This window comes from Maylandia zebra, linkage group LG10 (assembly GCF_041146795.1).
Source record: "Maylandia zebra isolate NMK-2024a linkage group LG10, Mzebra_GT3a, whole genome shotgun sequence".
Classification (NCBI taxonomy): Eukaryota; Metazoa; Chordata; class Actinopteri; order Cichliformes; family Cichlidae; genus Maylandia; species Maylandia zebra.
The window spans coordinates 20,659,132-20,681,312 of NC_135176.1; the positions used below are offsets into that span (position 1 = coordinate 20,659,132).

At 39.5% G+C, this 22,181-nt stretch overlaps 1 protein-coding gene across 4 annotated transcripts in view; it reads left to right on the forward strand.

Annotated features, from left to right (window-relative positions):
- cpeb4b (cytoplasmic polyadenylation element binding protein 4b) overlaps positions 1-22,181 on the forward strand; it is a 34,785-nt gene extending 12,604 nt beyond the window's left edge. For 2 of the 4 annotated variants that reach the window (XM_004550326.6, XM_004550328.6), the window contains 9 exons: positions 4,031-4,121; positions 10,517-10,567; positions 14,091-14,114; positions 15,209-15,379; positions 15,667-15,756; positions 16,121-16,239; positions 16,403-16,517; positions 17,554-17,735; positions 20,637-22,181. In XM_004550326.6, coding sequence (XP_004550383.1) covers positions 4,031-4,121; positions 10,517-10,567; positions 14,091-14,114; positions 15,209-15,379; positions 15,667-15,756; positions 16,121-16,239; positions 16,403-16,517; positions 17,554-17,735; positions 20,637-20,864 — 1,071 coding nt within the window. In that variant the 3' untranslated portion in view covers positions 20,865-22,181. The remainder of the gene's footprint in view (positions 1-4,030; positions 4,122-10,516; positions 10,568-14,090; positions 14,115-15,208; positions 15,380-15,666; positions 15,757-16,120; positions 16,240-16,402; positions 16,518-17,553; positions 17,736-20,636) is intronic. The other 2 variants (XM_004550327.6, XM_004550329.6) reach the window with 1 other exon arrangement.

Below are 22,181 nucleotides of genomic sequence, written 5' to 3' on the forward strand. Positions count from 1 at the left end.
TATTAAAGGCAGCGTGTTGTCGGTGGTCTCTGTTATAGACGGAGCCGATGATAGGCTCTCCTGTCCAAATAAATATCTCCTGTCAAAAATAGACATTGTTTTTTATAGATGTCTAAAATTGATTGGAATTGACTCTGTGTAAATATACCAGGGAGCCCAGAATGGCAAAGCCCAGATCTACCTAGACTACTTTTTCAGTCAGTGTTAAGCAACTAGTGTGTGCTGTGTGCAGCACTTTATGCACTGGTTGTAAAGCTAACCCATATCATAATTTAATGAACCATAGATTGAATGACAGATGAACCAATTTCTGATCATGTGTGACCCAGTACGCTTTTGTCAAGCATTTCAAATAAGCTTCTTAGACAATGCATAGGTCCCAATTTAAACAAAAAAAGAAAGAAAAGGGGGAAAAAAAGGAATTGATTATTAATTTTAGATTGATAAGAATTACTGGCTGAAAAAGTCAAATTATCTGAGAGGTAATTGTAATGGAATAATAAATAATAAGCCCATTTTTGTGTGTTCCATAATCCTTATTCTGGATAATAGTCCAAAATTTTTAAATGATTAGTTTGGTGCATAGTTTTTAATTCAGTGTCAAACAAACAGCAAATGGCACCGGGCCTGGTAGAGTAAGGTTGCCTTGCTGCATACAACCAACAATTCACACCTATCATGCATAGTAAAAGGAAAAAACCCTGCACTGTCACTGTTTACATTATCAGCTTCAAATAGACTGCTTCAGGGTTACACGTTTCTGCAAGAGATGATTTTGCAGTGTGAATGGGCTGCATGCAAATTTAAGTGTATGCATTAGGCCGTGTTCATAGATTACAAGAACTACCATATAAACCGTCATTTTTCTTGCTTGTGGCTAATGTGCGTGCATTTGTGCATGCTTGCAATCTGTCAGGGATAAGCTCTTTGCTGGACAGCTGGCCAGTTGTTGAGAGCGAGTGAGATGCAGAAATCTGATGATTAATCACTCTCCAGGCTAATGCTTAGCAACTGCAGAGAACCAGCCAGGCCTCAAGTCCACCATACTGAGTCCATCTCAGCCACAAAATGAATTTGTATTATCCAGAAACAGTATAATAGAATTACCCTGTCATACTACACCGCCCACATATGATGGTAAATAAACTGATGCCACAAAGCGTGCGAATCCAAAAATGCGTACAGCATTGTCCGCTTCCTATTTGTATGCATTTGTCGTCATGTTGGAATATACTCATTACCCTTGTATACTTAAGGCAGAAACCAAACCTGGACTCTGTTTCTGCTTCCCTTGCCTTGGAGTGTTTGACTTATTTGTCCTTAGGCAATAGCGCAAGTGCACATATTATACTGAAGCGGATATGAGAAAATGGTGGACACAATCTGGCCTGTATCCCCATGTTGATATTTGTTTTGAGGGAGAGAGAGTTAGTGCATTGGGTGTGTTCTGCCACAGTGTTGTTTCTGTTGTAGTCAGCTCAAATGCTGGTAAGAAATTTGGCTACAGCTGGGAAGTTTGGCTGTTTTACCAGCCAAGTGTGCCAGATACCCAACCACGCTCTTCAAGCCGATCAGATAGTAGATATTGAATTTTGGTGAACAACTCCAGACACCGGACGGTAGATTAATGAGGAAAAAGAGAAAAAGTGTGTTGCCCTCCTAGTCAACCCTTGAAGTGTAGTTCACTTGGATAGGTGTGTTTCTTCTGAGCCTTTTAGCATGGTAACACAAAGGACAATGAACATTTCTTAGTCTTTTCTGACACTGCCTGCAGTTTGCCGTTAGGCTTTGAATTGGTTGCTGGTTTAACAACAGAGATCTTTGCATAGCTGCTGCTGAAGAAACAACATAGTAAATTTAAAGAGTGACTGATAATGCAGCCTTAGTGACATGATGGGTAATTCTCTGCCCATTATCAGTCAGGCCCAGGGCAGAGCTGACTATGTAGTGTTGTTGTCAGGATGTTTTCTCTGTTTTGTCTGAAACGGTGAACTTGTTTCTGTGTCATGCTTTATTTCAGTTATTTAACACTTTTCTCTTCCGTTTTTCTCGAGGCAGAAGTTTTCTGACCAACATTCGAACTGTTGCTACACCTGAACTGTATGAGTTTACTGCTTACTTTGCTTATAGTTTTTAAATTTGGATTTAGAGTTTTCCACATTTCATCTGAACTGTCCGCCGATTAGGTTTAAAAAGAAACAGACCACATTGTTTCACACTGATGCTTTTGTTATTTTAACACTGCGTTGCTGACATGGTTTGGAAGTCTGATCTGTCAATCATCCTGTCAGGTTCAATTGCTTCGAAGTGGATGTTTTTACAGCGTTAAACCTGAACACATCAGGTGTGTTCTGGCATTGTTATTTTAGAAGCATGACAGTTAGTAGTTAGGCAGCCATTCCTTCTCCTGTCTTTTTTTTTTTTTTTTTTTTTTTGTTAAATTGTAATAATCTATTTTATGTTTTTACATATTTACACAAAATGCTAACGGTTGATTTTCTTTGAGTGCCGCTCTACAAATTAGTTGGAGATTGTTTCTCATTTAAAAAATCCCTTAAATAATCAAGTAGTCGATGGACTAGATACCAAACTGAAAGTAGGACATGCATATTCAGTCGTGACCAAGTTTTGAGAGAATAAACATGACTAAACTTTTTAGTCATAGGGTACAGCCTATGAACAACAACTTCTAGCTAGAACAATTGCTGCCTTTGTCAAGTATGAGATCTCTGACACATGCATGAGGAATATAAAAGGTTTTTTAAGGCATTTCTACTTTTGAAGTTGGTATTTGTTAGAGAATGGCTTGGAAAATGGTGAAGGAGGAGGAAGGAAGCAATGAGACATTGAAAAGCGAGATGCGAATAATAATTATTTCATATTTAACTTTTGGTTCTTTCAGAGGAAGGGAAACCCAAAGAGTTGATCACTTTCTTTAGAAGTTGTTGACAAAGACTGCATATTTTGTCTGGCTGAGGTGGAGTCTGCACTGAAACCTTATCAGCATGCCACTTGGAGTGTGTGTGTTTGTTTATGGGTACATGTTTTTAGTGTGAGAATATTTTGTATATACACATCGTATGGGTGTGTGCGTGTTAACACGTATTTGTGTGTGCATACAATTATATCCAGTGTGGCTGGCTGATATGCCAAGGATGCCCTTGTTGTAGGTGACGAAGCTTTTGCCCAGGAATTTGCTTGGCTCATGCTCCATTTGACTGCTTGTTTTTCTCTTGACTTTCATTATGTTGCCTCATTGAACGAGTCTGTTTATTGCTTGTGTTTACTTTGCAAGTTGCACAGCAGGAAAAGCACACAAAAACATGCAAGAAAAGAAATTAGGGTTGAATTAAACACATAGTAATTAAGCACATAACAGCATCTTATAAGATGAGAGAAATCAACTGCTGAGAGCAAAAGCTAGATTTAATAAAAGAAAAGAACAACATTTAATTCTTCTTCCCATTGGTAGATACACACCTACAGATAATTTTTAAGCTACTTTGGGATGAGTCCTTCTGGACCCACACAATAAAGCTGAACACAACGTGAGCCAAGAAAATGCTATAACTTTTTTTATTTCTCATTTCTTACTTTTAAAACGATTTAAACCAATACTAAGTCTATGTGTACCTGTACAGTCTCTCACATTGAGAGAAACAAAGCTTTCTGTCAAGTCTTTTCTTTGAAACAAGCTCAAGTGAGGTGAGAAGAAACAGGAAAGCATGTGACTGTTCCCCTTTTTTAACTCTTTTTGGTCAAAAGTCTTTAAGTATTGCGGGAAGTTTTCACCATTGTGTAAATTTTCTAAGTTAAGAGTGAACATGTCTGTCTTGTGGCAAGACAGTCTTTGGCAAGCTTAGATATTAACCAAGTCATTGTCGCATTAATAAGGCAATTTCTTCATTGCTCCGCTTTAACAGTTAACACCATTGGTTACCACATTTCTTTTTATAGTTGTGTTAACTGCATGTCTTTGAAGCAGGCTAAAAATGTGACACAGTGTTTCTTTTTTCTCTCCTCTGTTTAGGAGCGCACCAGGTCATTTGACAGCTTCAACATGAACACTCTGGAGAGCTCCCTGATTGACATCATGAGAGCTGAGCAGGACAGTCTGAAAGGTAAAGATGCCAGTTGTCAATCAAGATCATGAAACACTAAGCAGACCAGTAGCATTTTTTTTTCTTCCTTTTTTCTGTTTTTAATTTGACATTGCGTTAACAGCAGAGCTGTTTTTTCATAGAAGGCCACAGGCCTAGACACTGGTTGGTGAATGTCTGACAACCACCAGTCGCTAGCAAAAAGTGAGTCTCCAGCATAAAGGTTTCGCCTTTTGAAATGTGTTGGTTGCGGCAATATGTTTCAATCTGTTTGTGACCAACGAGGAGGTTTTTGGTGCGACAGATGTCTCCCAGCATCAGCCTACAACTTCCAGCAACCATACATTTTTCCCTATTCTATAGGCAGGGAATTTTTTTTTTTTACTATGGATTCGGTACAGGAAATGAGTGTATATGCTGAAAGTGTATGCTTCCCATTTAGCATGTCTGTATTTTTAGAAAACCTGTGATGCGCTGGAGGTAGTTGTATGGACCTTTATCTTTAGATGCATCATATTTTCCCACAGATGGCACACATACTATGATACTGATCTTGTCATTATTTGTCCAGTAAATGGCTGGTGTGCAATAGTTATTCAGTGCATGTCAACTGATCTCGCTGAAAATGAGTTTCACAATATAACATGCAAACACTTTGCAGTACACTCGTTATTTTGCATTTGGCAGTTTTCCTCATATAAGGTGTGCAATACAAGAGGGGAAAAAAATGTTAATGTGCAAGCAGGCTTTACCTTTAAACACTTGTCTTTGTTATGGATTGTAGCTTATTTGGCCGCACAAAGGAACAACAGCTCACACACAATAATTTATCAGTTAACGCCTCAGTTTTTAGCAGAGAGGTTTCACCTCCTCCACAGGTCAGCCATGTAGAGGCTTTGTCTTCTTTTTGTGCTATCATCGGCGATATTATGAAAGGCCACAGTGTGTAGCAGTCAGCTCACACCTCTGTCTTCCTTTTCCTTCTTTCTTCTTCCCACTCATCATAAAAAACACAAACCAAGACAAACAAAAACAAAATTCTCCTTGTGGCTTCTATTCTTCTTCTTTACATTTTCTGTCATATCCATATATGCGATTATTCTGGGTGCGACAAATGCAGCTGGGTGAGACTATGTTGCATTCTGGCTTATGCCAGAGCTGACGGCAGTGGATTTCACAAGCAGCTCTAGGCAAGGCAAGGCAAATTTATTTGTATAGCACAATTCAACAACAAGGTGATTCAAAGTGCTTTACAGAGACATTAGAAACAAAAACAAATAAAAAGCATGATTTAAAATTGATTAAAACAAGCAAACAAACAAACTAACTAAACACACATTTCACACCTGTACGCGCGATCTGAACCCTTATCGTAAGGGGAGCTACCAGTCCTTCTGTGGACGAGCTACTTTCTATTTTAAATTCCCTGAATTTAAAATGGCATTGCTTGAAACTGTGTCTAATAGTCTGTTTTTGCTTGGAAGCCATATCAGGCTGTACAGAGCAGGTCAGGAGGAGACAAAACCACACATGTAAATGACAGAGAATCTGGTCATTTATCAAAATAAAAGACTAAACCTTTTGAAATGCTCTCAGTGTGATTCGAAGCATGCATAAAACTGCATCAGAGAGGTGCCTTTCCTGTGCAGCTGTTAATATTCTACTTGCTGTGTTACATATGGTATTCCCTGATGGCAGATGTTTTCCACGTCAGTTAGCGTTTTCTTATGCAAGTTGATTCCCATGGACCTGTATAGCAATAATTGACTGACCTGCTTTTCCACTGTTATATAACACAATAAGGAGTTAATGAATTTAATATTTACAAAACACAGACGCCCAGCCATAGCCATCGTTGCTGCACATATTTGTGGTGTCCACAAGTTGCAGTTTTCAAAAGCACTTTTACCCACTATTGTTTTGAATCTGATGGTTTTTATATTGACAGATGACTGCACGATCAGCATAAAGTGAGCCTTTAGGAAGAGGGGTCCATTTAAGTGAGCTTGTTTCATAGAAACGGTGATGACCTGAGGGGCAATGCAAAAAGAACCATAAGATAAATACTGTCAGTTGTTTTAAATGTAATTCTCATCATCATTTTTATACTATTTTATTATTGTTTTTGCTATTTGTGCTAATTTTATTATTTTAAATGTCATTTTAATAATCATCTTATTTATTTATTTTTTAAATTAATTTATTTTATATTATTTTTTTATTTATTTTTTAACATGTTCAATGTATCGTTTCTGGCATGTCAAGTGTACAGCACTTTGTGTTCAACTGGGGGCTGATCTGAAAGTGCTATATAAATAAATTACTTGCTTGCTTCAATCAAAGCTACTTCCGTGGCATCCCAGATTTAAAAACACAAAGTGTACAAACTGAACTGAAGGATAGCTGAGCATGGTGCAATAGGTATAACCTCTTTCTCATGAATTTTAAGAAGCAGATGCAGAGAGATTCATGAGGGCTTAGGCTTTATTTAAATGGGAATTATGAGAGATGGGAGAGCCCTCGCTGAACTGAACTGACACTGTCGTTGTTTTCTAATGATCGCTGCTGCTAAGCTTTTCATGCAAAATAGTGTTGTGAAATAGTTTTGGTCCAAAATGTTTGAAGAAGTTGCATGCTAATTTTTTAACATGTTGGTGTAGACGTTGCCAAGAACAATGATACTTTTTAACATACAGTATTGGTCTTAGCATTAAAAGGAAACATTTATTTGATAGCAAACAGTGCTGCTGACCGGTTATCATAACCCAGAAATTGAATATTAAATTAATTCTACAGGAGTCTAATGATCATTGTTTTAAAGGGTGACGCTCACAGAAATAATCTGACTACAGAAAAGTTAGTCAGTGGCCAATAGTGAGTGTTGGCTAAGAGGATAGAGCTGAAGTTCTTAGTAATGATCATTGTTTGAAAGGAAGCACATTTGATTTCTCAAGGCTTAGGCTAAGTGTAAAAGGTAACTAACTATACAGTTAAAGTTGACTGTTATATTTGATAGTAGTTTAATAGGACAGAGGACTTAGATAATGATTATGTTGTTTTTGTTAGGTTGTACAAGTTTTAAGTCAAGGACCAGAAATTGTTAGGAGTCTTCTTATGAGGTAAAAATGTGGTATAAAAAATCTCTAAATGGGAGCGATGTCGTGCGTAATATATGCATAGCTTTATGTTCCATAAAAACGCTTACTATACACATCAGTTTATTAGCAGAATAAATACAAAATAAAAGTTTTAAATAAATTTTTAAGTATGGGATGCTACAGTAAGATCACTTCTTTAAACCTCGGACCTATCGGGCTCAGTGGCGGTATAATGTTGTGCTGTCAAATCTTAGTAAATGTTTCTTCAGTATTAGCAGAAGAAAACTAGAAGTCTGCCTCATTAAACATGTTTTGGTGCTTTAGCTCCACTGATGGATCCAAGAAAACACAGGAAGAGAAGTCAAAATTCTCTTCTAAAAACCACAAAGCTTCTGCTTTACATAACTTCATCACAATTTCAAAATACTGCATAGTCTGGTTTGCAGAAGTGATTTTTAAGCCCAACTTCCTATAAATATGATAGAATATGATATGTATACATCCTATAATACATGTAAAGTAGATGTTCTCTGCTTCGTTGATGCTAATATTAGCTCAGTGGTAGGGATGGGTACCGGTGTCCGGTGCCATGATGGTACCGGTGTCCGGTGCCATGATGGTACCGGTTCTGACATAAAAGGTAGTAACCAGACCGAAAAGCAGCGCACATTTCGGTGCTTTATTTCGGTGCTTTTTTTTCCTGAGCTGTGATACACTTCTAGCCAATCATTTTACGTTTCCCAGGATAGTAGGCGGGTCCAGGTACGTACGTTCTTTTAGAGCAGAGCTACAGATTAAAATGCCCAAGGCGAAGCGGTCAAAAGTCTGGCTGTACTTCACAGCAAAATATGCAAACTCAGCAGCCTGCAACAAGTGCTTTAAGCTGATACTGTGATACTGTCAAAGGAGGTAACACCTCAAATCCGATGAAACACCTGGCGACGCATAGCGTTTTTTTTTTTTAAAAGCCCAGAAATGCGCCGTATGATAGCTTGCTGCGAGACCTCACACCGAGCGCATCTACTGTGCGTGGGTTGCCTGTTATCTGACCCGGAGTTAGCAATATCCCCCAAAAACCCCGAAGAGGAGAGTCCTGGCCCCTAGCCCTGCCAGTGTATCAGAAATGATGAGGATGATGATGCAGCAGCAGCCGTTCTTCTCTGAGTGAGTAGCTTAATGTTCGTGTGTAATTTACGTTGAGTAGGCTAACCATGTTATTACATTAATGCAGGTAAGGTGAACTAGCAAACATCATCATAGCTACATGCAGCTGTCTTCTTGTTTGATGGCAGATACTCCCTTCACCCTGGCCAAAAAGGCTAAAATGACCAAAGAAAAAGTGGAAAACAGTTAAACATGAGAGGTTTTGGATAAAGTTTGTGTTTTTTCCATTGATTAAGCACTGCTTCCAGCCAAGAGTGATACCATATATGCCCCATAGCTGCAGAAAAGGCTAACATTGTTATCTTTTTACAAAAAACCAGCTGAACATGAGAGGTTTTTGGACCAATTTTGTGTTCTCCATTCTTTAAGCACCGGTTTGAGCACCGTTTGAGCACCGGCACAGTTTCAAAAGTACTGATTTGGCACCGGTATCGGATAAAACCTAAACGATACCCATCCCTACTCAGTGGCATTCTCAGAACCTTTTTCTGTGTGGTCAGGTATGTTTACATTTTTCCGTTGTCTGCAAAGCTTGTCTGAAGAAAGATGACAAAAAGTAAATAATTTTAGACAATAATTTGATGCATAACAAATATTATATTATAATTACAGCGACTCTTCTCCGGGCCAGTTTTTGCTCTTTCTCTCCGTCACATGCATACATGCATCTACATAACAAACTGTGGCAGAATTCATACACAAGCACATTTAGATGCACATAAGCAGGGCAGCAATTTCTCATTCCGGCTTAACATATTGAACAAAGTGAGAGCAATGAAGCAAGGGAGCGGGCGAGACAAAATGTCTACAGTACAAGGAGCTTTGAATCCCTTCCAGCATTGTCCTGACTGACAGAAAGGATCCCTCTGTTCACCCGCCCCATGCATGCACACACACACACGCCCCCCCCCCCCCCCCCCCCCCCGTCTTTTGTGTGCTCTGCATGCATGTGCTTTAACTGTTACAGTACTGTACTCACATGTAGCCAGGAGCATGCAAATCAGGTTCACAGAGCGGGCATGCACAGTCCTGCAGACACACAGGGATATGGTGCCTACTCGTGTGATCCTCGGAGACCATTATAGCCCTTTAAAATTCAGAATAGCAGGTGGTGCTCAGATGGACTTTTACCTTAGTGTCATCACATCACTAAGGTCTGAATTGTAGTCCAGAGGATTTTAGTTTGGTTTGGTTGCCACCTTTGAGCTTATTTTGATTAAACTGAACTCATTTTATTGCATTTTTATTCAGATAATGATGATGGGTGCGCTACACAGTCGAATATTATCATCGAGCGGCGTGTTTCAAAGCTGCAGGTGGTCTGTCCTGGTTTCTCTGCTCTGTGAGTCGGGGTTCTGTTTTTTTTCTGTTCCCCCCCCATAGTTCTAGGCAAACTATGGGGGGAGGAGCCAACACATTTCCATGTGACCAAGGCGTTGGAATGCACCAATCACAGGGCACTCATTACCCACTCAACAATGGTCGTACTATTTGAGCTCTTTCATGTCATTATCCCTCTGCAGCAAGTGGGCCTTGCATAACTTCGAAGCTTGTTTGGAATCATAACATGTTTGTGTAGGCGCGGGTGTGTGCATATGCAAGAGGGTCTTGGCAAATGGCTAAAATCTATAGCATGAGGCTTGGAGAATAACGAGGTGATAAGAGGGAAAGAGATAGTTGATGTCCCATAGATGTAGGAGAAACATGCAGCGAGCGGTAACAAAGGTTGTGGTCATAGCTGTCCCAGCTAAAGTCTGCTCTGGATTAACACTTTAAAAAAACTTATAACAAAGTAAAGTCACCAACTGTTCCTATATTATGCGCAGAATAGATCAAATAGTGCCCCTCGGCAATTTAATTAGTGCACTGCTGTAATTGTCAAGAGGATTATTATGGTAACAGCCCTTTTCCAAATACAAAGTACTGATTGATAGTGTTAGTGGTGCTGTCTTGCCTCACATTGTTTTTAGCTGGCTGTAGCTGGTGTGGAGGGCAGACATCGCATTAGTGACAGCCATTTTATTACTATATCTTTCATATTCTTAATAAAATACAGATTTTTCTTTCAACTGGTCAGTGAAAATATAATAATAGCTTTATAGGAAGGTTTATATGATATAACAAAAGATTTTTTTGTTGTGTTTCCCTATGTAGGTCGTCTTGGTTTTCCTCACCCAGGAGGGGACAACCCTCTTCCCCTCAATGGTACGTATGGTAACCTAAACACTCAAGAGTCTGCTAAAATGACAAACTGGGCAATAACAAACTAATTAAAAAATTAAATCATAAAATGCTGATATCTCTGATAAATTTATTTATTGCAAGCTGGCATTCATTTTATTTATTAATTTTTTAAAAAAAAGGGCCTTTATCGCTTAAACGCCCAATAAGTTAAAATGGACAAGTGGACAGTAGATCGACGTGAAGAAGAGTCAGATGTTTCAGATGGTTTTTTTTGGAGACGTAACAAGGTGGGCTTCATCAGTCTGAGGAAATGGCAGTAATCTCTCATTCAGACATGGGATGCTTTTCCATTAACGTCCCTCATAGCTTCCCAGCCAGTGCCATGATGGAGGGAGAGAGTGATGGCATGCCTGTATTGTATCGACTCTAGCGAAGCGTAACTGCACTTGAAGGTTTAGTTGTTTGCCGCTGTTGTTGCTAAGAGCGGTGTTTCTGTCTGTGTACTGTTCATTGCAGCAGCTGCTCCTGCCCCTTGCATGCAGGATCAGAAAGTAGGCGATCTCCCTGATAGACTGAGAGAAGCAGGAATACATATTTTATGATTGGAAAATAAGTTAGTTAGACACAAGACACTTGTGCAGTTGTAATCTTGAGTGTGTAACCATTAGTGTGACTGGTTTCAGTTAAAAACTTGTTGGTAAGAGTGCCATTGTGACTCTTAGAGGAAGTAGCCACGATATTTATGCAGACACAAAGGTAGGGTGTTTAGATGCCGTCAGATTCTTGGAGAAGAGTGCACATCTTAAAGGAGGGAGGTAGGCTAAATATAGCAGGTGGAGATGCAGATCTTTCTGTTCGTCTTACCTGAAGTTAAATACAAGCACATCCCCACATGCCTGCTTGAAATTAAACTAACAAGCATATATTTTTGTGCCCTTTCTCCTAGCTTGAAACTAATGTGGGGCTCTTCCCTTTCTACCTGTTACTGTTGAGATTGCTTAGTCCCCAAAGCCAAGAGGTAAAGAATGGATTGAGAAATGTGGACAAGTGGAGGGAGCGAAATGGTGTTTTTTCACCACTCTTTAATAAGTGGATAGAAAGCAGCAATGAAAGGGAAACTGCCTTTGGTTTGAATAATTTGCTAAATACCAGAAATAGTTTGATAGGTAGTTACACTAAAGATGAACCTCTTTGCTGTTCTCATGCTTCTTAAGGAAGCTCTTTCATCTTATGTTTGTTTTGCTTTTAAATGCATTCTTTAATCCTGGTGCTTCTCAAAAATAAGATATGGAGCTCGAAATTAGAATTGGCTTTATACTTTATTTCTTTCCTCAGCGGGTAGGAAAAAACCAAACCATTCATGTCCACATGATATGTGGAATTTAGTGGCTTCTACTTTGCCCTTGTACGCTACAGCTTCTGGGCTTGGGGCTAAGATGTAAAACATGAAAGGCCAGCAGTTTCTTCAAAAGATTGCCGAGTCACATGGCAAGATCACATGATCAGGAGCTGTCATCAAGCCCCGAGACAGATGGTGCCAGCGGATAGGCAGCAGATAGAGGATGCACACTAGCCAAACCCTCCCTTCCATCCCTCTACCCCCACCTCATAAGAACACAAAGATTGCATTCCTATCTCCTGTTCTTTCACCCTTTCATTTTCTTTGACCATTTTTTCTTTTTCTCCTGTTCACGCACTTCTTATAGCTCTGTGTGCTTCCTTTTAGTCTGCTTTCTTGACTCTCTTGGGCTCTATTGCTAGCCTTTGTAGCCCCCCCCCCCCCGGTTGATGTCCATCTGGGTTGGAAAATCCACTGAGGGAGGCCAGGATTGTTGCTCATGCGCTCTTCTCCATGTTGCTCTTTTACATGGGTTGAGGCCTGGTTCACTCCAGTGTGCACATTTGAACATTTGTCACTTTAGCTCAAGGCCAGTATAGTCCCCCCCCCCCCCGCAATGATGTCAGCATCAGAGAAACCACTGCCCTGGGAAAAGTTTGGATAATGACACACTGGATACATTTTCTTTCTGTTAATGAGGCTAGATTGAAACTGCTGTTGTCAGGGGTAGTGCTGCTTGACCTTCAGTGATGCATTTGATGTCTTGGAGAGTTCAGATTTAGTCACTAAATTACTGAGGTCATGCTTATAGTAGAGGTCTCAATTTTATTTATTTTTTAAATAAATAAACGTCTTTTACACTTATTGAGCCTAAGGCAATATTTATCTATTTGCAGCATTACATTCCTGGAAAACATTCTAGTGCAAACTAACATTTTCTTCAGCTCAATGAAGAAAAAAAGGTTGTAAATTGACTTTTATTATGAAAGAGTCACACAGGAAGTGCAGTGCATTTATCAGTGAACTTGTATCTTAATGCCATTATTCACTGTGATGTTTTTTTTTTAAATTTTATTTTGGATAACAGATGGGTTTGAAATATTGCAGGGAGTAATGAAACAAGCAGGAGCAGCCACTGTGAACCATTAGATAAAGAGCTGCAGGCAAAAGGCTGTAACTTCCCAGCAAAGTAACCAACTCACTCTGCCATGCTGTTTGCAGGTTCATGCTGTGTGGAGCACACATGCAGGTCAAATATGACCTACAGTTTTAAAGCACATTTGCTGTTAGCTATAGGTCTTGCTAAATTAAACCTGAAATCCAGTTTAAGGTTCAGCCCTGGGATCAAGTCTTCGTCATCGTCTTTCCGTTTGCATAATTATGCAGACTTGCTTAATTTTGGTACTTTGCAGTCAAGCTAGGTGAACTGGATAATTCACACGGCTGTTTGGCTGGCATTGAACATATAATTATATCTGGCACTTAACTTCACACAAAGCTGCAGTTGTTCCGAAACTGGTTTCTATTCATGCTTTTATTATTTTCTTTTTCCTCCTTCCTCCTCTTTCATTTTCTTCCCCTCTTTTAATTGAAGGCTTCATTTGATTTTTGATAGATGTTCCTGATGTGCTTCACTTTCAAGTTTCAATTTTTCTGCCATTTCTGTCAATATTCCTATTCAGAGCATCCATACATGTAGCGTAACACTTCATGTTATCCTTCAGTTTCTTTGTTAAAGGTTATCCCAGGGCTTGTATTGAATTACAGAAATGTTTTGCTGTTGAACTGAGATGTCCTTTTTTAGCTGTGCGCCTTTAGATTGTCTCCTTTATCCCCTTCTCATAATGAGTCAGCATTTTATTTTGAAAGTGCTATATTAATAGCGAGGTGACCTTTACAGTGTGTCTATATAAAGTGTCCTTTATAAAAAATACAGCAAGTTTAAAATGATTGTCTGCAACCTTTCAAAATGCACAGTTCCACAATTAAAAAACACAAAACAAAAACCTGCTTGATAGTCGGTGTGCTGACAAAACCACAGGGTGTTTATGATTCATCGGTGATTAATAAAATCAAGGGCCCGCAGGCTGAAAGTGGATCGTCTCTCCATTGTCGTGCACCACCTGGCACTTTTATTGGTATTATGTGTATTATGGGACTTTTGTGAACATCCTCTTCTTTGATTTGTCCTTATTCCACATGCAGCCAGGAATTATAGCAGGAGACGAGGTAAAATGCAATCACAAATACATCATGTCTCGTTTTCAGCATATTTTCCCGCCCTATAAGCCTCAGTGTTTAACTAATCTTGTAATGTTAAGCAGTGTTATGATTTTATTGACTGTGGTCTGCTTGTTTGTTGTTACATTAACGGGCACGTGCATTTAGTTTTGGAATGGCCCTGTGCTTTTTTAAAACTTGTTTTCTTTTTTTTTTTTATACGTGCAGTGATGTGACGAGTTTGTCTGCATGATTGTCTTTAGTCTCGAGCCTTGTTACTCGTTGTCAAGTGATCTTGTGCATCTTTTATCCTCAAGTTTTTGTTTCTCTCATTATGCTTCACTCTGCTCGCTTTTCTCCATCTTTGCTTGCATATTGCAAGATTAACTCAGACAATACAAGACGGTGTCACACTTAGCTACAAGTTAATGAGGCAGGGAGACGCGCAAAGTGTAATTCCTGATTTACACTCATTGCAAGAGGAGCCCGACACATGGCGAGGCACACACACTGTCAGTTAAGGCTAACGTCCTTGCATAAATCTTCATAAATCTTCATAAAGCAGCTCAGGGCAGGTTGTATAGGAGCAGGGATAGAGCAGGGAGAGCTTAACCTTTACCACACACAGTGCACTCTGAAAGTGTTTATACTTTCTCACTGATGGGACTAATGTGTGCGCGATAACCTTTATGTTCACAGGCAGCACAGTTCCATGTGTGATTCATGGAAGCTAATTAGGAATAAAGAACAACACATCAAGGACATTTAATTCGGTCAGACTGTGATGTGGTCCTTTCAGGCTCTAATATCTCCATTCTGCGTGCACATGTTTAACTGATTCTCTTCCAATTTGAATCAAATAGTTATATTTTAGTAAGTAAGATAAAAAGGTTAATGGTTTGTTTACTGTTGTTAGATCAAGAAAATTAAAGTAGTAGGAATTGAGGTCAGATAGACAAAGGGATGAAATTAAAGTGCTCATTTACGGCCATCTTTATTGTAGTGCCATTACCATGATTTACTGTTTTCTTTAAAAAAACAAAACAAATGTCTAGTTTTCTCTTCAAAAGATAAATCTTTTCCACCTTCTTCTTCTTTCTCAGGCCACTCTTCTCTCTTCCCCATAGAGGATGGTTTCCCTGATGATGAACGTGGAGACCAGGGTCTCGCAGGCCTAGGTTCCCCACACTGCTTTCCGCACCAGAACGGAGAGCGCGTGGAACGCTACTCGCGCAAGGTCTTTGTTGGAGGACTGCCCCCAGATATAGATGAAGGTGCAGTAGTAACATGATTAATATCAAAAGGATTGAATTCCTGGGTTACTTTTAGCCTTTTATGTAATCAAACTTAGAACAAGGGAACTTGAGGGAAAATGTAAAAAGTTAAAAATAAATAAATAAAGCAATCATGCCTGAAACACACAGGGCTTCTTACAGTACACCCCCCTGTAATTTACTGTGAAATCTGAGCAGGGCCTCTGCTCTAAATCTCCCCTGGTGTTTTCTTTGAAAAAGCTATGGGCTGACGATGAGGATGCATTATTATTATTTTTTCATTTCAGATGAGATAACAGCCAGTTTCAGACGCTTTGGACACCTGTTTGTGGACTGGCCTCACAAAGCTGAGAGCAAATCCTATTTTCCTCCCAAAGGTATCTTAAATTCCTTAAATTCACAGCTTGTTCACACTATGCTGGTTTTTTTTTTTTTGTTTGTTTGTTTTTTTTGGCAACTGACTTCAGTATTCCTGGGTAAAGCAATGAGTGATAATCTGCTACAATCGATATCTATACATCTGAGCAATCTGGTTTTGTCTTCAGGCTGTTATCTGAAGCATTTGTCATCTCTGCTCAGATTGTTTGTATGTTTGTAAAAGCTTATGCCTTCCTGCTGTGCGAGCAGAGTGTCGTGATCAGACATGCTTTCACAGTAATCAGCAAACTAAATTCCAGCACAATCCTCTGTCAGTACTCTGCGGCCCCAGCAGCGAGAATAACCCTCTTGTGTTCTGTGCAGGCTATGCCTTCCTGCTGTTCCAGGACGAGAGCTCAGTGCAGGCTTTGATCGATGCCTGCATCGAGGAGGATGGCAAGCTGTACCTCTGCGTGTCCAGCCCCACCATCAAAGACAAGCCGGTCAGTGGGAACACACACACACACACACACACACACACACACACACACACACACACACACACACACACACACACACACCAATTTGCTTAAATCTATTGGTAGTCCCTTAGTAGACTAGAGCTAAAAAAAACCAAAACCCACTTGTTGGTTTTGTGTGTGACAGGTCCAGATCCGCCCATGGAACCTGAATGACAGCGACTTTGTGATGGATGGATCTCAACCTCTTGACCCAAGGAAAACCATCTTTGTGGGAGGAGTTCCTCGCCCACTCCGTGCAGGTATCCTTCTTTTTTATGCTGGTATTTTTCCGCCAGCTGAATTAACAACAAATGAGTGTTTATAATACAAACATCTGAGGAGTATTCTGTGCATATGCTTTGCATCTCAAGTGTTTTTTTGTCAAAAGCCTTTTAAAGGTTCTTATTTCCCTTCCCTTTGATTCAGTAGTCTAAATATTTTTATAGCATAAATGACCAAATGAGAACAATAAGTAGTAGTCTTCTCTTACTTCCTTTTCTTTCCCAACTGTTGAAATATCAGCCGTAAGCAAAATGCTTCCTTCTGTGAGACAAAATGTGATCAGCTTGTGCTTATAAAATTAGACCCGCTACAGGGTGAGGCTAAAGAGACACTGACCTACACTGGTTATTTCAGGAAGTAGTCTCTATGACACACTGTGCAGTGTTAAAAAAAATAAATATTTTTTTTCCCTTGATAATAATGTCACGTGTACTGTGTGTTCAAGTTTATGCCACCTTTGTGTAACTGTGTCTTAAACCTCTGTGCTGCCGTTTTAGAAAGGAACAAAGACATTAGGCCCAGCAGTGCATTAAATATTTTATGACCGTGTGTAATAACTGGGTTTAGATTTGCATTTTAAGAAAATCCACATATTAAAAAGGACGTTCAGACTTTTTAATGTCGTAATAAGTAAAGCTGAAATGTAAACTTGCAGGGATTTTTTTCCACAAACTGCATGCTTGTTAAAAAAACTGAAAAACAGTCATAAGGACGGTCAGTAAATTCAGGGCACTGCTTTCATATTTACCCCGTGAAACTCTGCAGGACTTTAATCCGTCCACGTTAATGGTTTAAACTCTCAGATGAACAGTTCTCATAAAGTATGTGTTTGTGTTTTCTGGTTACACTGGCATGAGTTTATGTGAACCTCTGTATCCACACAGGTAATTGCTGGATTTCTGTGTCCTGCAATCTTTGTGTCGGTGTGCTGTCTCCATCTGTGCATCAAACTTGTTTTTGTGAATGTTTTGTTGATCTGCTTGTGTGCGTCTTCCTCACCCTCCCTCTTTGCAGTGGAGTTGGCCATGATAATGGACCGCCTGTACGGTGGAGTTTGCTACGCTGGCATCGACACAGACCCCGAGCTGAAGTACCCCAAGGGAGCGGGGCGGGTCGCCTTCTCTAATCAGCAGAGCTACATTGCTGCTATCAGTGCTCGCTTTGTACAGCTGCAGCATGGAGAAATCGATAAACGGGTGAGTGGAAAGAGGAGAGAAAAAAAAAGCTCAGTGTTTTTCTGTCTTCCCCCTCAGCCCCCTCCTTTCTTCAGCTTGCTTCCTGCTCTTACTCGTGGTGTTTCTTTCAGTTGCGCAAAGGTGATGCAAAGTTTTAACAGTTTTTCCTGGAGTAATATAGTCATACTATACTGCATTTTATACAGAAATCATCTAGCATATGAACAGAAGAGTATAAATGACTGCTGTTAAATTTAGCTTCAGATTTTACATCCATTTTAACCTTTATCCAGGCAGAGTAGTTATAATAGGCGTGCTGTGTTTGTGATGTAACTGGAGCAGAGAGTGATTTGTGTAACAGAATAATGTAGGTTCACCAGAAATGATTGGATGTTTTTAGCTGAAATATATCTTGGTGTGGTTGAACTGGGCTTAAGATTTTCATGTCTTCGCAAGCTGTAAAACTGCTCTAATGACGACTCTCCTGTTAAAGCAATAATTGAGATTTTTACTTGTAGAACTGCCTGAAATTCAGACTTTGTAACTGAGTGGACTGTTTTTTTGGTCAGCAGTTAAAACAGCTATTTTGACCAGTTTCAGTAGTAAGAGTACAAATTTGTTAACAAGTGCTTTTTTTTTCTTTTTTTTTTACATTCATACTGTATGTGTCAGTGAACCAGCATGCATAATACCAAAAACCCTGAAAGTGAAGCATCTAAATGGAATTTGGCTTTCATTGAGTTCATTTATCAGTGCTATACCTACTGTGACCTGAAAACTATTCTCTATAAAAAGGCTATGAACTCCAGAGCCTCACTCTTTCAGTATCAGGAACCCTACAGATGGTGCACAGTCTATTATTTATTACATTTTTTTTATTAGCCTTAATTCATAAGAATACTGTCAGTAACTTAGCCAGCGCTGTCAGCAGCAGAAGAATTACAGTAATCTCTACAGGCATGCTAATGAACTGTATATGACACAAATTCTACTGACAATAGGTGAGTTAAGATAACGTGAGACTCAGCAGATGCATGTAAAGTATAGGTAACATTATAAGATAAGACACTGGAGTAATGGTATGCTCTTTTAAGATTTGCATAATTGTGATGTTGTGCAAATTTTGTGTAATGACTGCCTTGGTAACGTTCACCTCCCAATACTACAGTCATTCATCAGTGAGCAGGAAAGATAAAGAAGCAAGAGGTGTTCCAAAAGGTCATAAACAGGAAGTTTAAAATGCAGAAAATTTTTAGTATTTTAATAACGGTGAAGTCAGCAGTGCGATATTAACAACTTTAAACATTCTTTTGAATACTGATCAGGAATAGGAGATTATTCGGCTTTTTATTCATTCTGCTTTTTATAAACAAAAACAAGTGAAACACATTTATGCAACAAAACAAATGTCAAGTGCTCAGATCATTTTCCAACATGTTTAAAAATTCACCAGACAACAGGACATCAACAATTTATTTATTTATTCCTCCCCCCCCCCCATCTGACTTCACAATTTTCCTCATAACTGCTTACATCCTTTGCTCATACTGAGGCTGTTAGCTTGGATAGCTTTAGCATTTACCACTTTGGCTTTGTTAGCTTCTTTCATCTGATTAGTTTTGTTGTTAAAAATGTTTGTGTGGTCATTCCCGTTCTCATGGGTCACTTTGGCTAAATTTGCGTATTTACTCACAGTGAAGAGCTTTCATGCTAACGACATGTTTGCGTGTGACACTGAGTAAACCTGCAACTATTTGCATGTGCCACTGTGTGCATGTTGCACATGCATGGACTGGGCCTGCTCGTTGCTAGTCAGGGCCACAAACAATAAAAATGGTCCAGTTCCTGTCACTAGATGGTCAATCAGTGCATCTTTAGTTTAATTTGTGTATGTTGAAGCATAGACTGAATAAAGAAAGCACACTGTGTGGGGTGCTAAGTTAACAGCAAATCCTGGCTAGCTTGGTTAGGAGGAGGAAAGCTCATACAAACACCTGCTTCCTTATTCACAAGGGATCGCGATGCCCTTCCTGAGACAAGCCCACAGGGATTTGTGTCTCCTCCCAGTCTCGAACTCTGGATTTCTTTTTTTTGTCTCTCAGGCCACCACAGTATGGAGCCTCTCACACACACACATCTGCTAATCACTGGTAAATAACGGATTGAGAAGATACTACAGTCTTCCTCACCAAAAGTGAAGCTTCGGCTATTCCACTCAGCACGTCATATTATTTGTCAGCTAAATCAAGATAATGTTTTTCCAATAAAAATGGTAGAAAAGGCAAACAGCCTAATCGTAGCAGATTGTTAATCAGCTATAATGAAAATAAACTGTGCATTGTGGCCAAAATTGAGGTCTGTGGCGTCTGCAGTGAATGAAAGTTCAATTTTGAGCCCAGGCTGATTCTGTGACACTTGAGATTGCTTGTCATAAAAACAAATGTGGTTAAGAAATGCTGAACAAGTGCAAAAAAAGAGACCTTTTTTTTCCCTTTGTGGAAATATTTTTAATGACCAATTGCCGAAAAGAATTACAGCAGTAGGGCACCCGGGATTTTTTTATTCACATTAACTTAAAACAACGTGATGCAACAGTAGGAAAGGGAAAAGTAAACGGTGAGACTCGTATCAGAAAGATGGAATTACAAAGTAACAGTAAGCTGGGTTATAGACATACACTCTCCCCTGTGCATCACTCATGCGTGTGGAATAGCAGACCCCTCAAATAACAATGAAGGCTGTTACATAGAGGTGTAAATGCAGTGAATTATTGATTGGATTAATTCACGGTATTAAAAACAATATTTTCTTTCCTGCTTACTGTAATGATTCCAATAATAAAAGCAGCACCTGTTGTGGCTCACGTTGCACCCTGCTCGTAGTATGTATGGATTTATTTATTTATTTCTACCTCTTTTGCAGGTGGAAGTGAAGCCATATGTGCTGGATGACCAGCTGTGCGATGAGTGCCAGGGAACTCGCTGCGGTGGGAAGTTTGCGCCGTTCTTCTGCGCCAATGTCACCTGCCTACAATATTATTGCGAGTACTGCTGGGCGGCCATCCATTCGCGCGCCGGCCGCGAGTTTCACAAACCCCTGGTGAAAGAGGGAGGTGACCGACCCCGTCACATCTCCTTCCGCTGGAACTGAGCGGAAATTAGAGAGGGAGAGGCAACAGAGGAGCAGGAGGGCAGGTAGTGCAGGAGTCGCAAAATCATTGTACAAATAAATGCACTTTTCTGTTGCTGGTTCCTTTTTGCTCCACTTTCACCCGACATTTTTTGCAATTTTTTTGTTAAATTAATATTTAAAGACGGAAAAGAAAGATTGGATTTATATCCAGATATGTCAAGGAAGCAAAAAAAAAAGAAGATGTGTAATATGATTTTATTTATGTTTGATTTTTAAAATATTTTTATTAGTTCTAAAAAAAAAAAAAACTTATATAGAAAAGTTTGAGGTGTGATATGGTACTCTGCTATTTTAATTGGGATATTTTTCTAAACAGTGTATTTTATTTTAATTTTGATACAAGAGGCCCCGAAACAAATACTTGTCATTTGACATTCAGCTGACTTGTTTTGTAGCAGAGCTCTTACATTTTATTTTGTATCGAGTCTCCAGAGCAAATGCTGTTTGAACAGAATATGATTGGCTATTTATTTCTGAGAGGTAGGATTAAAGTGCCCCTATTTTGCATATTTGCATATGTTTAAAGTCTCAGTGTTTCATGTGAGGGAGGCGAGTGTTCACTCAAATAGATTTTGTGAAGTCCAAAAACAAGATTTGGGTCATACTGTTCACTGCTGCAGTGCCTGTCTTTAACCCTCTGTGTGAAACTCTCCGTTTTGCCTCCTGTCTCTTTAAGCCCCCCCCCCCTGACATAAGTCACAAAACAAAAACCTTTGACAGTTTCAAACAGTACAGCAGTATTTTATATATAGTTAATATATAAAAAATCAACATACACACACACACACACACACACACACACACACACACACACACACACACACACACACACACACACACCAGACTAAAGGATATGGAAGAACCCAAAAGGCATAATAGGGGCACTTTAAGTTTGCTATTGATAGCTGAGGCTCCAGAGCAAATGTGAATTAAAAAGGGTGTTGCTAAAGAAGAGTGCACTTATTTCCAGTTTAAGTACTGAAGATACACAGTACGTAAGACCCTTAGTAGTTACCAAAGCTGAATCTTAATTCACTCTGACGAGCAGAAAGAGCCCACTGCAGAACGAAATGGATTCGTTTTCCCTTCCCAGATCAAAAACGTTCGAACCTCTCGTTATGATTTCCAGGACCATACAAACATTTTGATGTTACTTGAAAATCTAAACAAAATTTTAGCAACACTGATTAGGGTTTCGATCTCCATTTTGACATGCAAAAACTAATACCTCAAACTCCGCTGCTAATGTGCCGAATACAGAGAGAGAGAGAGAGA